At 37.7% G+C, this 15,622-nt stretch overlaps 1 protein-coding gene across 1 annotated transcript in view; it reads left to right on the forward strand.

The window, feature by feature from the left end:
- LOC118762202 (titin-like) overlaps positions 1 to 15,622 on the forward strand; it is a 285,670-nt gene that overhangs the window by 35,134 nt on the left and 234,914 nt on the right. Inside the window, exons 15-16 of the mRNA XM_036500741.1 lie at positions 4,002 to 4,193; positions 10,134 to 10,324. Coding sequence (XP_036356634.1) covers positions 4,002 to 4,193; positions 10,134 to 10,324 — 383 coding nt within the window. The remainder of the gene's footprint in view (positions 1 to 4,001; positions 4,194 to 10,133; positions 10,325 to 15,622) is intronic.

Here is a 15,622-nt window from a genome sequence, read left to right on the forward strand (position 1 = left end):
TTTGAGTACACTAATAGTTAAAATAGTTAAGTGATTGCATTTCCAACCTTTGATTCACCTTTCTATATGATATTAATATATATATATATATATACATATATATATCAAATATATAATAAAATAAATATATATCATGGCACGTAAAAAATACCATCCGAATGTGGTTGATGCCAGGTCTGCCTGACTGGCTCCCATGCTGGTGGCACATAAAACACACCATTTGAATAAGTAGCAGAATTAATACAAAGGAGAAAACAGATGTTATTAAGACAGTTCTGTTAATTTTTTCATTTGAAATAAATTGACTTTGTTTCAATTAGTTTTCAAAAGTGTGAAGAATTTAATAAATTGACTTTGTCATTATTAAGCTGTTGTTTTTATTTTTGAACTTAAACTTACCTGAAATTTTGATTTAGATCACTTTAAAACATGAAGTTTAATCATACAACCAGGATGTTCTCAGGTGGGTTGGTATCAAGAAGGGTTAAGAGATTAACAATATCCTTTTCCTTTTGCAGTAGAGAATATGACTGCTCTTTTTGTGCACTAATCTGGCAACAATTGTATAATTATTTTATAGTGATTTTCCATAGATCAAAGGATGTTTGGATTCCTTCAAAACATATATGATATAGAAAACTGCAACTAAATAGATTGCTATACCATTATGGATTTTCAGTACATTTAAATATATATATATTATATATATATATATAATATATATATATATATATATATATTATATAATATATTGTGAATAGAAGATGAATAACTGTAGTAGATTAATCAAAAGTTTAACCGATACCTTAGTAGCAAAAATCACAGCAGTAAACAGCACGGTGGAGGTACAACCATCTGGCTGTTGCAACCGTGCGTTGGTGCGGATAATTGAAATTAAAACATTATTGGTGAATTGAAGAAATGGAGCTGAACGCAGATTGAACAGAATCGTTTTATTCATTCTACACGTGTTTCGAAAGGCACAAATTACCAAAATCCGATTGAATAATGGGACCATATTGTGTCTTTCTCTTCAGGAAGAAAAAGGAAATCCGTTGGAAAAACAAAAACAGAACAGAGGCGGAGCAAAAACCAAATCGAACTGTGCTCCTAAGAGCCCATGGCTAACTGTTTATCAGTGTATGTTGAGAACCGGTGGCTGAAGAATTCAACGGGTCAGGCATCGGTCAATCATGTGGGTGAGGGTGTATAGATGTTCTTTGTGACCGAGAATAAGTTCTGACTATTTAAAGAATATTGGATGTTTTATAAGGGGCGAGAAAAAATCTACTTAGAGACGCGTGTGTGTGTGTATACTGTTCTTATATATGTGTGTGTTGGCGTAGGGTAGAAAACATTTTTTGTGTACGTGTGTGCGTTTGATCGTTCGGCTGTCAGTGGCTACTGCCGTGATAACCGTTGGGTGGCAGAAAGAAAAAAATAAAAAAATATATATATATTATGTTTTATGTGTGGTGTGTGTTCATCTAAGCCTGCCTTGTCAAGGAAACCCCCCGCTGTGAGAAAACCAGCCCCGTTTGTCTTACAGGAGTAATTCCCCTTGCAGTGGTTAATCGTAGATATCTTAAAGGCTATTTCAGAATTTGTTACCAAGGGCTATGGGTGCCGGTATTATTTATAAACGCTATTTAAAGGCCAGATAAGTGTAACGCCGCCAATGGGGGCATCGAAAAGCCGACTGTAAGAGCCCGTTTACCATCCGGCCTCTGGCAAACAAAATATGGAAGAGTTCGGAGACACAAAGGTTGCACTGTCTTCTGCCCCTATCAAATGGGAGGGCCACCGACAAAATTGACCATTCCAGCCTATAGCTTAAGTTCGCATCCTTCAGTCGCCATATTAGCTTACTGAGTCCCGTGGTCTGGCGCTTGTTCACGTCCCGAAAAGTTGCGTAATGGTTGGAGACACGCAAAGACAATCTTGAGGATGATGCCCCTACATAAGTGAAGGCATCTGAGTCCGTGTAAACCTTGCATTGGTAGACGGCGTTTTTGATCTTGGAGTTCGCCGACGTGAATCTTAATCTGCTAGGATTAGTTTCTGAAATTAGAACTGCGTTCCTGTCACTATATTCGTTCCGAGACCTGCAGCCGCTTACTACTCTATTTTCCACTACGTCACTATTACTATAGGAATAACCCCTGATTCTCCACTATCTATCAGAGTGCTGTCATTGCTACTGCCCGTGGTACTGCTATTGTGGGAAATGATGCTGGGGATGCTAATGGGGCTCTCTACCCTACTCCCATTATTACCGTCAACCACAACACCCCTATTTATAACTATACCCCTAGTGGGTACTCCCTGGCTGGAGCTGAGATTATGTGTCACTGTACTGGCTCTCATATCATTATTACTACTATAATTATTCTACTGAGCATTAAACCGGGAGCGGAAGAGGCTGTGCCTCCGGAAAAAGGTGATAGGGTCTTAGTAAGTAGCCTATTATTATGGGAGGCGATTATCTGGGCGAGGTTTTTAGTGTTGGAGAAAGCTATCCTAACTTTATGTGAGTTAACCGTGGAGTAATATTTGGAATTTCTGGGGAAGTTATTGGCGATGGCTTGTCTAAACATGAGGGGGAGGTTAGTTCTAATCTGCTTACCAAAGGGGATTACAAACCATATATGCTTATTCCTATCAGTGTGATGGGTCGGGACGCCAGCTCTCGCATTCGGGTGGGTGATTCTCGGATGAATAACGGGTCTTGGGTTAGTGTAAGACCTCCGGACCGATAATTATCCTTGTTCGCTAAATTAAATGCGGGAGCGACTACCCCGGCATCCGCCGCGCTCCCGTCCTTACTTAAAATGTTAATGTTATTATATACGGCCCTATCCTGATGACCGAATGATGGCATCGGAAGGGCCGGATCAATATAAATTACCTTCTGCCTATAACCGGCCTTGGATAGTGCGGCGTTATAAAATTCCGCTTTCTGCATAAAAATATCGGCACTGGCGGACAAGCCAGACAATCTTAGAGAGATGTTTTTAACCAAATTGTCTGTTACGGTTTTGGTGATTTGAGAAGACACTGACATACTTCAAATTAGTGGAAGGCTTATGGTAAGGGCAGTATGAGTCGCTATTAAGGTTAAGTGTAACGTCTAGGAAATTAGCCTTGGTGAGTTCATTATCAAAAACTATACTCATGCCATTCTATTAAAAAACCTAGCTAACCTGCTCTTAGTTTTCTGCACTATTCTGTTCGTGGTGTTTTGCAGGTAAAACAGACAATCGTCACGATACAGGCCGCCCGCGATCTCCGGAATTGGTCGGACAATTCGTAGAGAATATATATTCCGACCAAATCGGCTATCTGCGCACTATCCGAACTACCCATAGGCACATCAAATTCATTGGGAGTATCTTTACGGATCCACAACTTATTATCAAACTTAATAAACGATTTCCTGGCAACTAAAATGTTGTGAGCATGCCAGAGGGCCTTATTTAGCACACTAGGGTTAATCGAGGGGTAGAAGCTGGCGATATCAAACTGAATGAACCTAGTACGGTTCTTATTGGGGATGGAAGAGAACCACTTCACTACCTGCGAGGAGTTGGCCCAGAGGCTGAGCTTCAGCTTGTTTACTAAACTAGGGATATATTTATCTAAAATGTACTTACTGATTATCCCGATATCAGATCTAGCAGGGCATATGAGTCTTAGCGCTGGGTTGGTGTGGAAGTTAGGTTTATGGTCCTTCACTATAAATCTGGGTTATATATATATATATATATATATATATATATATACATATATATGACCTTGAAATTGAAAATTAAAATGGAACAGCACCATAAAAGATATAAAAAACAACTGTACCAGAAGAAATTTTCACTGTATTTCTTCATATGTTTTTAGATCCTCAACTTCATCATCTACTTTTCTGTGCTTACATTAGTCAGACAACCAGTTGTTTATTTCTATTTGTTAATAATAATGTATGTTCCTTATCTCTTATGTTTCTCCAGGAGACCTACCATTATGGAAAAGAACTCTTAGAAGCTGCTCTCTTTCTAAGACGATCATTAAGATACAATTTGGATGGCAATAATTTAATTGCTGAAAAACTTGAAAGAGCTTGGAAGAAATTTTCTCAGGGAACTTTAGAACGGACCAACCGTCTTACTGTATCGGTTATGTTCATGACTTCTTCTGATGAGGTAATGTAACATTTCACAATTAAAGTAGCTTGTAATTTGTTCTACCAAAACTTGAATTACTACAATTGTTTTATTCTCATACACACATATGCACACACTGACATGCACACACACACACACACACATGCACACACATCTTAAATATGTTCTGGAAAGAACACTTTACCAAAGAATGACTATACCATAAGTAGGAATATTTGTTTGTGACACCCTACTTTGGACATCACACCATTGTCAAATTCACATCGGTCACCCTGTGAAAACATATGTTGATCACTTAACAGGCAATACTGGATGATCCAGAGACCAGCTTTCACATACCATGGAAAATAGAGAGAGGTGGAAGATGATGGACCATGTGAATTGAAACAAGCACAGTTTGAGGACTACAACATTGGTGACAGTGGTAGTGTATGTTCCTACTGATGAAATTTATTCACTAAATCAGTGTTAAGTATCACTAAATGTGATTCAAAATAGAGCTGTATACTGCAGTCAATACATTTTTCAATAATAAAAAATGTAATAGCTTATTTAAAATCATAAATTAATTGTTGAAATTATATGTATAAGTATGTACATATTGTTATTGACAGTTGCAGGCTTGGTTGTATGGTTAAAAATTTTACTTCTCAACCACATGGTTCTAGGTTCAGTCCCACTGTGTACCACCTTGGGCAAGTAAATTCTACTATTAAAGTCTTCGGTCAACCAAAGCTTTGTGAGTGGATTTGAATTGGCTGAAGCTGAAAGAAATCCATCGTGTGTGTGTATTGTGGGTGTACACATTAGCTGTAGTATACATGAAGCAGTGATAGGAAATAAACAAACTTTAGGTTAGTTCAAATACGTTTGTGACATATTTTAAGTCCTAAAGGGAATTTCACTCTAGTTGATTATGGAGAAAAACATTTTGTATATGGTGAGGTGTAAATACACCAGTACCAGATCAGTGGCACCCTCTCTCAGACCCCTAGATACATTTCTGATTTATTAGGTTTCCTCAGTAGGAGATACTAAATAGAGATAACCCTAAGCTGATTACAAAGCTTGCAGTGAAGTTGCATTTAGAAGTTAAAATGTGTCACAATCATATTTGAAATACCCCCAAATTAATATTGAGAAGGCTTGTCAAACCAAGTGAAATTGTAGTCCTAGCCAATGCCAATGTCGCATATTTGGCACCTGTGCCAGTAGCATATAGAAAGCACCCTTCAAAGTTTGGGCCCCACAGAGGCAAGCCAAGTGAGATCGTAATCATGGCCAATGCCAGTGTTTCATAACTGGCAACCGTGCTGGTGGCATGTGTTAGGAAGAGCATCCAGTTGTAGAAAGCATGCCAAATCAGATTGAAACCTGGTGCAGCTCCCCAGCTTACCAGTTTTCAGTCAAACCACCCAACACATGCCAGCATGGAAAACGGACGTAAAATGATGATGATGATATATATCATCATCATTTATCTTCTGTTTTTCATGCTGGCATGGATTAGACTCTGTGTGTGTGTGTCTTAACATTGCACTATAATTGTGTCATCATCATACAAGTGGCATAATTTGTTTCCAGTCTTCCATAAAAACATGTCTCACCATAGTGAAATATTACCTTATTTGTAAACAGGTGAGTGTTGGTAACAAGAAGGATATCTGACCATAAAAAAATCTGCCACAACATTCTGTCTGACTCATGCAAACATGGGAAAGTAGACATTAAAATTATGAGGATAAGGCTGTATAAGTTAGTTTATAAAACTTTCTTGATGTAATAGTCGTCTACAAAAAGAAATGTATATAAAATCTATTTTAGGGAAAAATGGTGGTGTTTAATCATGAAATACATTCCTTCAAAAAAGTGAAATAAGACAATAAAGAATCCTTGTTTGAGTTAGATGCAGGAATGGATTATACTATCTATCTTGGTTTATCTAAAGAGAAAATATGGGCTTAAAATAACTCTACTCATCTCACTGGAATGGCACTGGTGTAATATTCTATGCTGGAATATGAAAAAGATTACTCATATCTATGTGGTGCACTCTGTCTTTACATAACTGATGCTTTGCTGTACTTTAGAAAATTCCTACAATGCAGTCAGTCATCTCTAAATTGTGGTTAATTATTACTAGGAACTATGTGATTTATAAAATATATACATATATATTTACACACACACACATGTGTATATATGTGCAGGTATATTTCCTTCCAAACCATATTATACGAGGTTCAGGCCCACTGTGTAACACCTTGAGCAAGTATCTTCCACTACAGCCCTTGGGTAACCAAATCCTTGTGAGTGCATTTGGTATATAGAAACTGAAAGAAGCTTGTAGTGTGTGAATCTATTCTTTTACTGTGCCTCCTCATCTTGAGACCATGCAATAGTTGTAAATGAATACCATGTCATACAAGTAGTGTCATTTCATTTACTATCTTCTGAAACAGTGTCCAATCATGGGCAAATATTACCTTGCTTGGAAACAAGTAAGGGCTGGTGACAAGAAGGGCATCCTATCAACCTGAACAAACTGTCTGACCTGTGGGAGCATGAAAAAGTAGACATTAAAAACAATGATGTCGATTGTGATAATAATACATAGCACGTAAAGACACCTTTTGAGCATAGTCGTTGCCAGAACCACTTGACTGGCCCTTGTGCCAGTGGCACGTAAAAGCACCCACTACACTCTTGGAGTGGTTGGCGTTAGGAAGGGCATCCAGCTATAGAAACTTTGCAAGATCAGACTGGGTCTAGTGCAGCCTATGGCACACCAGTGCCCAGTCAAACTATCCAACCCATGCCAGCATGAAAAGCGGACATTAAACGATGATGATGATGATACACAAGCTATCATCTTTTTTGCACCGTAGAATTTACGGTATTCTTCTGATAAATTGTTATATACATATATAAAACACCAGTGGATAATGGGGGACAGGTGAGGATGATTAATGTCATAAGAGTGAGAAGAGAGTAACAGGTGGTTAGAGGTGGCATTAAAGGTAAACATAATGAGTGATGGTGTTACTGATGGTAAATATCAGTATGGGGTGGGGAAAGTTAAAATGATTGAAGTGACTCAAGAAGGAGGCGGCAACAAGCACTAGCACAGTAAGGGGGGAGAGCAACAGTATCATGACACTCCATCACAAACATATAGATTAGAAAGTAGGGTAACAATGTGCAAGATGTAATTGCGGGGAGAGAGGGTGATGTACAGTGACAGAGATGGAGGTCAGAAGTACAAAAGAGTGGCTATAGTGAGTGGAACAGTAACAGTCAGTGAGGGATTTGATGGCAGATATGAGAGGGTGTTGAGAATGATAGCAGAAATTAAAGGTGTAGGAATGGCTGTGTGGTAAGTAGCTTGCTTACCAACCACATGGTTCTGGGTTCAGTCCCACTGCGTGGCACCATGAGCAAGTGTCTTCTACTATAGCCTTGGGCCGACCAAAGCCTTGTGAGTGGATTTGTTAGTCGGAAACTGAAAGAAGCCCTTCGTATATATGTATATATACATATATGTGTGTGTGTGTGAATGTTTGTGTGTCTGTGTTTGTCCCCCCAACATTGCTTGACAACCGATAATGGTGTGTTTACATCTCCGTAACTTAGCGGTTTTGGCAAAAGAGACCGATAGAATAAGTACTAGGCTTACAAAGAATAAGTCCTGATGTTGATTTGCCCGACTAAGGGTGGTGCTCCAGCATGGCCACAGTCAAATGACTGAAACAAGTAAAAGAGTAAAAGAGTATTAAAGATAAGGTGTAGTAGATCTAAGATGGAACTGAGAGGAGAGTGAGAGAGAGTGTATGTATGTATGTATGTGTACATATATGCATATGTGGTATATATATATGTGTGTGTGTACAGCAAACATATCTCGTTATTCTATATTTGGGACCCACTTTTTTCAGGCCTCATCTAATTTCTTTACAACATTTCTTTGATTTATTCCTGCTGTTCATATTCCTTCATCAATTCAACATGTATCATATATTTCTATTACATATCATTTTCCTGCATAATTTAGCCAAAAAGTTTTAGATGATTAATTATATACATAATTAAATAATTATAAATGCTAATTAAAAAAAAACATATCAAGTTTGATGATTACCATTTCTCACATTCACATAAATAAAACAAAATTACAGGTAAGGGAGATAAGAGTGTATACTATTCATGCCTTTCTTATTTATTTATGTATGTATCAGCTATGTGAATTGAACTGTTTTGACTGGGAATGAAAACTGTCAAACATATTTTATTAGCATATAAGCATTCAAGGATGAAACTTTGGTTGAGCATATGTTAGAGTAGCACTCATGTTATCATTAACCCTTTTGTTACCATATTTAGTTTGAGAATAATGTAGCTTTTAGTAAAATAACTGTTGTTATTAAGCTGGTGTTTAGGGTGACAAACTTGCAGAATCATTAGCAAGTTGGGCAAAATGCTAGCAGCATTTCATTCATCTTCACATTCTGCATTCAAATTGACTTTGCCTTTCATCCTTTCAGGGTCAATAAAATTAGTATCAGTTGAACACTGGAATCAATGTAATCAACTTACCCCCATCCTCGAAATTTATTTCTTTATTGCCCACAAGGGGCTAATCATAGAGGGGACAAACAAGGACAGACAAAGGGATTAAGTCGATTACATTGACCCCAGTGCGTAACTGGGGTCAATGTAATTGATGTAAAAACTGGGGTACTTAATTTATTGACCCCGAAAGGATGAAAGGTAAAGTCGACCTCAGCGGAATTTGAACTCAGAACGTAGCAGCAGACAAAATACCGCTAAGCATTTCGCCCAGCGTGCTGACATTTCTGTCAGCTCATCGCCTTAATTTCGCCCCACTCTTGAAATTGCTGGCCTTGTGCCAATGTTTGAAATCATTATAAAGTTGGCGTTTGGAATATTGAATTAGCATATATTTTTGATGGGAGTTTTGAACTTAGATCACTTTAAAACAGGGAACTTGAATCATAGAACTAGGGGCAGTGTGGTTGGGATCAAAAGGGTTAAGGAGTAAAAGCAAACCATCTCATTATTCTATTATATTTATAAGAAAACATGAAATATCAAAAGAATAGACTTTCAGATCATTTTGTCAGTGTTGGTGTTATCATAATAAAATACACCTGCATTATATTTGTATTTCATAATTGCCACGTTTATCTAGATGTACATGTGTGTAGGTGATATATATATATATATATAATATATATATATATATATATATATTTCTTTACAACCCACAAGGGGCTAAACACAGAGGGGACAAACAAGGACAGACAAACGGATTAAGTTGATTATATCGACCCCGAGAGGATGAAAGGCTAAGTCGACCTCGGTGGAATTTGAACCCAGGACGTAGCGGTAGACGAAATACGGCTACGCAATTCGCCCGGCGTGCTAATGATTCTACCAGATATATATATATATATATATATATATATATATATATCTCCATGGCTGTGTGCATATATACGTATGTGTATATGCTTAGCTGTAGAAACACTGCTAGATCAGATCGGAGCCTGGTGCAGCCTCCTGGCTTCCCAGACCCCACTCAATCTGTCCAACCCATGCCAGCATGGAAAACAGATGTTAAATGATGATGATGATGATGATGGTGATATATATATTTTTAATAACAGTTTGACTCAGCTCTGCATGACTTAAAGTCTCATGGGCACATAGGATATTTCCAGCTCATCAGACACTAGGAGCAGAATGAGAGTTCTGAAAGAAATTCAAGAGGCTTCTGAGTGTTTAGGCCTCTGTTGGTAGGTACAGGTCACATGATATTAATGCTATCAAAGCAACATCAGCTGCTTTCTTTATTTCTAGGCCCACATGTTCAGACAAGATGTATGTATGAATTTGTCTGTTATATAAAACCTTATATATTATTTTCTATCTAAATAGATTCTGAATCGTATTGATGAGTTGTTCACAACAATGTTTGATCTGACTGAACGCTCATTACCATTACAACCTGAAGTACGGAATAAACATCAAACTCTCAAGGATAACCTTTCAACTGATGCACAAGAAACCATTGAGATGGGTAAAGCTTTACTACAAAGACTTGCTTTGCCAATAATAGTACTGGACGAGTAAGTATTTATACATATATATATATATATATATATATATATATATTATATATATATATACAACTTATAAACAAGGGCAAAAGAAAAAAATTTTAATGCCAAATATGCCGAAATATAGACTTATTTGTCAATAGCCATATAATTTATCACTATAAGCACGTGTCTCGAAAGCAAGCCGATAGAAATTTCTAAAAAAATTTTGTTATTATCGGATTGGTCCTAATTTCTGAGTTAATTCATTTAGAATTTTCTCGTCATCAGCGATAAATACAATAAGGAAATAAATAAGACACTTACTTGCACCCATAGAAGAAGTAAACACTAAGTTATAAGTATACTTAAGTACCCCAAATACATCCAAAATAGAAATTCAACTGCATACTAAGAGACACGTGTGATCGAACTGAAAATTCTCATAGAATGAGAGAGTCCGGAAGTGACTAGTATTAAAATTTATATATATATATACATAATACATATAACTGTTCCTCATTCTCCCTATATACTCTTGTTACTCCTACCCATCCACACTTCCTGTTCTTCTGTCTCTATTCTATTCTCCTTGCACCATGAGGGTCCAGACTGGCACCTCATCACCACTATTTTATCTCTATTTCTCACTCCCTCATCCCACCAATTACACCCATTCATTTTTCTATAATAGAAGTAACCATGTACATTCTCTATCTCTACAGCAAAAAAAAAAAAAAGAAAAAAAAATTCTAGCCCTTCCTTTTTGCATAAAGACACCTTCTCTACTGTAACTCCATTCAGTCAAAGTAGATCATGGTCTTGCAAGTTGCATGGTAGCTTCACTAGTGTTAGTGCCACAAAAAAAAGCACCCACTCTGTAATGTAGCTGACTTTAGGAAGGACATCCGGACATCCAACTGCAGGAACCATTGGACATTTGAGCATAATGCAATCCTCAAATTGCATTATGCTGCAATGTCCATAGATTGCATCACTGGATCCTATCAAATTGTCCAACCTATATCAGCATGGAAAATGGATGCTAAAAGATGATGATGATGATATATATATACTGAACAATTTGAGTGTTTTGTTATTATTATGGTTCAACCTTTTCTTCTTTTTTTTTCTGTTAATAAGTTAATGTGGGGAGAAGAAACAGGACCCATGACATTTGCAAGCCCTCCTAGATCAGTGAGATTGATGTAGTTTGATGCTCAGCCTGAATACTTGCAGTTCAATATCTGCAGCAAAAAAATATATAAAAAAGAATTCTTAAAAAAGTATGTGGGCAGGGAGGAAACCAGGGATGTAATCTGAATATTTGCCAAAGAAAAAACTCTGTTATTGACAACTAAAGATCAGGTGGTTGTGTTATATTAGGCTGTAAGTTAAACCTATATGAACAAATTTCCATGGTATTTAACAAATCTTTCCTGCTGTATTTATTAAATTGAAAGAAATTTAAACACTGTTTTACACAGGAATTAATTACTTAGCCTGGGCAAAGTTTAGAAAGCTCCTACCCCTACTGGCGACAAAGGGTCTCTCGCTCAGAGTGAAAGGTAGATTGTATGATGCATGTGTGTGAACTGCCATGCTTCACGGTAGTGAAACATGGGCTGTGACTGCAGAGGACATGCGTAGACTTGAAAGATATGAAGCTAACATGATCCGCTGGATGTGTAATGTCAGTGTGCGCGCACGACAGAGTGTGAGCACCCTGAGAGAAATGCTGGACATAAAAAGCATCAGATGTGGTGTGCAAGAGCGATGCTTGCGATGGTATGGTCATGTACTGCGGATGGATGAGGAGAGATGTGTGAAGAAATGCCGCTCCCAAACAGTTGAAGGTATCAGGAGGAGAGGTAGACCCAGGAAGACATGGGATGAGGTAGTCAAGCATGACCTCAGAGGCAATGACGAAGGACCGAGATCTCTGGAGATATGCTGCGACTGCAAAGACCCGGGCTGCTTCCTGCACCAGTTCCGCATAGCCCCTGCCCATTCAAAGTACCTTGGATTTCAGAACAACCCGCTGTGCTTGAGGAGACCTATTGAGTCAAGTACATGGACATCAAAATAAATATTAATGGAAATAGTAGTTGTGAGACCTGTGCCAGTGGCACATAAAAAGCACCATCCGAATGTGGCCGATGCCAGCGCCGCCTTGACAGACTTCTGTGCCGGTGGCACGTAAAAAGCACCATCCGAACGTGGCACGTTAAAAGCACCAACTGATCGTGGCCGCCGCCAGACTCCCCTGGCACCTGTGTCGGTGGCACGTAAAAAGCACCCACTACACTCACAGAGTGGTTGGCGTTAGAAAGGGCATCCAGCTGTAGAAACACTGCCAGATCAGACTGGAGCCTGGTGCAGCCTCCTGGCTTCCCAGACCCCGGTCGAACTGTCAAACCCGTGCTAGCGCGGAAAACGGACGTTAAACGATGATGAAGATGATGATAAGAGTGGCTGTGTGGTAAGTAGCTTGCTTACTAACCACATGGTTCTGGGTTCAGTCCCACTGTGTGGCACCTTGGGCAAGTGTCTTCTACTATAGCCTCAGGCCGACCAATGCCTTGTGAGTGGATTTGGTAGATGGAAACTGAAAGAAGCCTGTCGGATATATATATATATATAGGTGAGAAAATGTGCATGTGTATATGTTTGTGTCTGTGTTTGTCCCCCAGCATCGCTTGACAACCGATGGTGGTGTGTAACTTAGCGGTTTGGCAAAAGAGACCGATAGAATAAGTACTAGGCTTACAAAGAATAAGTCCTGGGGTCGATTTGCTCGACTAAAGGCAGTGCTCCAGCATGAATCAGTCAAATGACTGAAACAAATAAAAGAGTAAAAGAGAGAGTACTAAGGTTTATAAATCTTTGATTCTCTATTGTTGTTGTTATTATTGTGTATCCTTAAATCAGTTCTGCTCAAGCAGACCTACAGGTCTTGTTTATAAAGACAGACAAGCTAGTTCATCCCCTGTCTAAGCAACTGCTAAATTGTATTGATCAGCTGTTCACAACATTTTGATCTGACTGAATATTTATTACCAATACAACCTGAAATGAAAACTAAACATCACAACTGTCAAAAAGAACATGTGGGTTGATGCTGGGCATCTTCCCTCACTTGTGGACATGGCTGTGTGGTCAAGAAGTTTACTTCCCAACTACATGGCTTCAGATTCAGTCTCATACTATGGCATATTTGGTGAGAGTTTTTCCATCCTAGCCCTAGGCTGACTGAAGCCTTACAGGTGAATTTGTTAAACAGAAACTGAAAGAAGCCCATTGTGAGTGTTTGTGTTTCCTTGTCTTGACATTGTGCGATAATTTCAAACAAGTGTTACTGTCATACAAGTTGTGTCATTTGTTTCCAGTCTTCCAGGAAAACATGCTATTTCATGAGAAATATTACCTTGCTTGGAAATGGATATTGGTGATTGGAAGAACATTTAGCCATAAAAAAGCTTGCCTCAATAAATTCCTAAATTTTACATATAAACAATTCTTTATGCTAGATTGAAATCACAAACTTTGTTGTAAATTGCAAAATTCAGCAGTTTTATATGCTGTGCCACTACTTCAAAATATGTTGATATACTTCTAAATTTGACGTATCAAAGCATGGAACTCATCTTAATGATTTACATAAATACTCTATAAAAAGTGTTGATGAGTCTATTTAAGGTTACATTTTCTAATAAGTCATTCATTTTTTAACATGATAGGGTATAATTTAAGAAATATTTGTTATTTCTAGTGGTCTAAGTGAACTGTTAATCTTCTATAATCAGTTTCTATATTTCAGTTGAAATACACTGTTTTGGTTTCAGTTAGCTTTTAAAATAATGAAAAATTATTAACTTAGTGATTATTAAGCTGTTATTTGAAACATGAAATATCGATGGAAGGTTTTAATTTAAATCACTTTGAAACAGGAAGTTTGTATCATAAAAGCAGGTATGGTGTTAGGCAAGTTGGTATCAAATGGGTTAAGGCTCTTTTGGTGGTTTACAACAGTGAAATATTTAACTGCTTATTGTAGTAAGGAATAGTAAATTATGAGGGTATTTATGTAAATCATTAAGATGAGTTCCATGCTTTGATACATTAAATTTAGAATTATATCAACATACGAGCAAAACACACCCCGTCCAATAGATGGTGCTGAGTTGTCAAGCCAGCCGGCTTTTTTTGCGCAAACTGCACATGTATTTTTCTTACATATGTGTAGTATCGATCGCAACAGCTGATGTACTTGCACATACAAATGCACGTTCCCATGGCTTTATCGATCGCATTCTCACCTGGAATCGATTTTTGTAATTTTTTCAAGACTTATATACATGCCCTGATACCGTCGGTATCTACATATCAAATTTGAGTGCAATTGGATGGAGGATACCCGAGATCCTAGAAGACACACACACAGATAGACAGAATGGATTTTATATAATAGATTTTGAAGTAGTGGCACAACATATAAACCTGCTAAATTTTGCAATTTACAACAAAGTTTGTGATTTCAATCTAACATAAAGAATTGTTTATATATAGAATATAGCATCTGGATTTGCTGAAGCATTAATTGATTGAAATACTGTAAACATCAAATAAGAGAAAGCTTACTCATTCCAGTGATCATTATTAATATATTTTAGGCTAGTCTTCCATTATATACTTCTTGTTAACATCTGCCACTTCACTTCTTATAATGCATTCTTGCTGCATATTCATAACACCTGTGTTCTGTTATCTGATGTCTCTGATTTTCCCCTCTGTCTCCCATCTAATATTATTACACAGGCAACATATCATTATGTAATACCTCTGTTGGGTTTGTGTGTGTGTGAGTGCGTGTTCTATCTTAAGTGTTTTACAGACTTGACTAACACTATAATACATTCCCTGTACATTCAAAGAAACAACCATTTCACTGTTAGTTTTTTGAAAACAATTTTTTTTACTCAGTGTATATTGCATTACCCTCTTTCTGCTTCTGCTGCTGCTGCTGCTGACAATTTATTTAAAGAAAGGGACTAATTAACTATTTTAAGTACAGTAAGTAGTTTAGTGGGTAAATCACATGAACTGTTAGGAGGGTAGGAAAGTATGTAGAGTTGCAGACTTGTAAAAAAAGTAAGGGAAATGGGTAGGGGTTGGGTGCAGGGGATGTATAAGGTTCTCTATTAGGGAATGGATCTGAGTGCTGGGTGTGGTTGGACATTAGGTGAAGAATTAGGTGAGGAAAGTTTGTTGGGTAGCAGAAGTTGGTTCATGTTGGATAGTGCAAATGTTGGTGAGCAGCAGTTAAAG

This window comes from Octopus sinensis, linkage group LG2, assembly GCF_006345805.1.
Source record: "Octopus sinensis linkage group LG2, ASM634580v1, whole genome shotgun sequence".
Classification (NCBI taxonomy): Eukaryota; Metazoa; Mollusca; class Cephalopoda; order Octopoda; family Octopodidae; genus Octopus; species Octopus sinensis.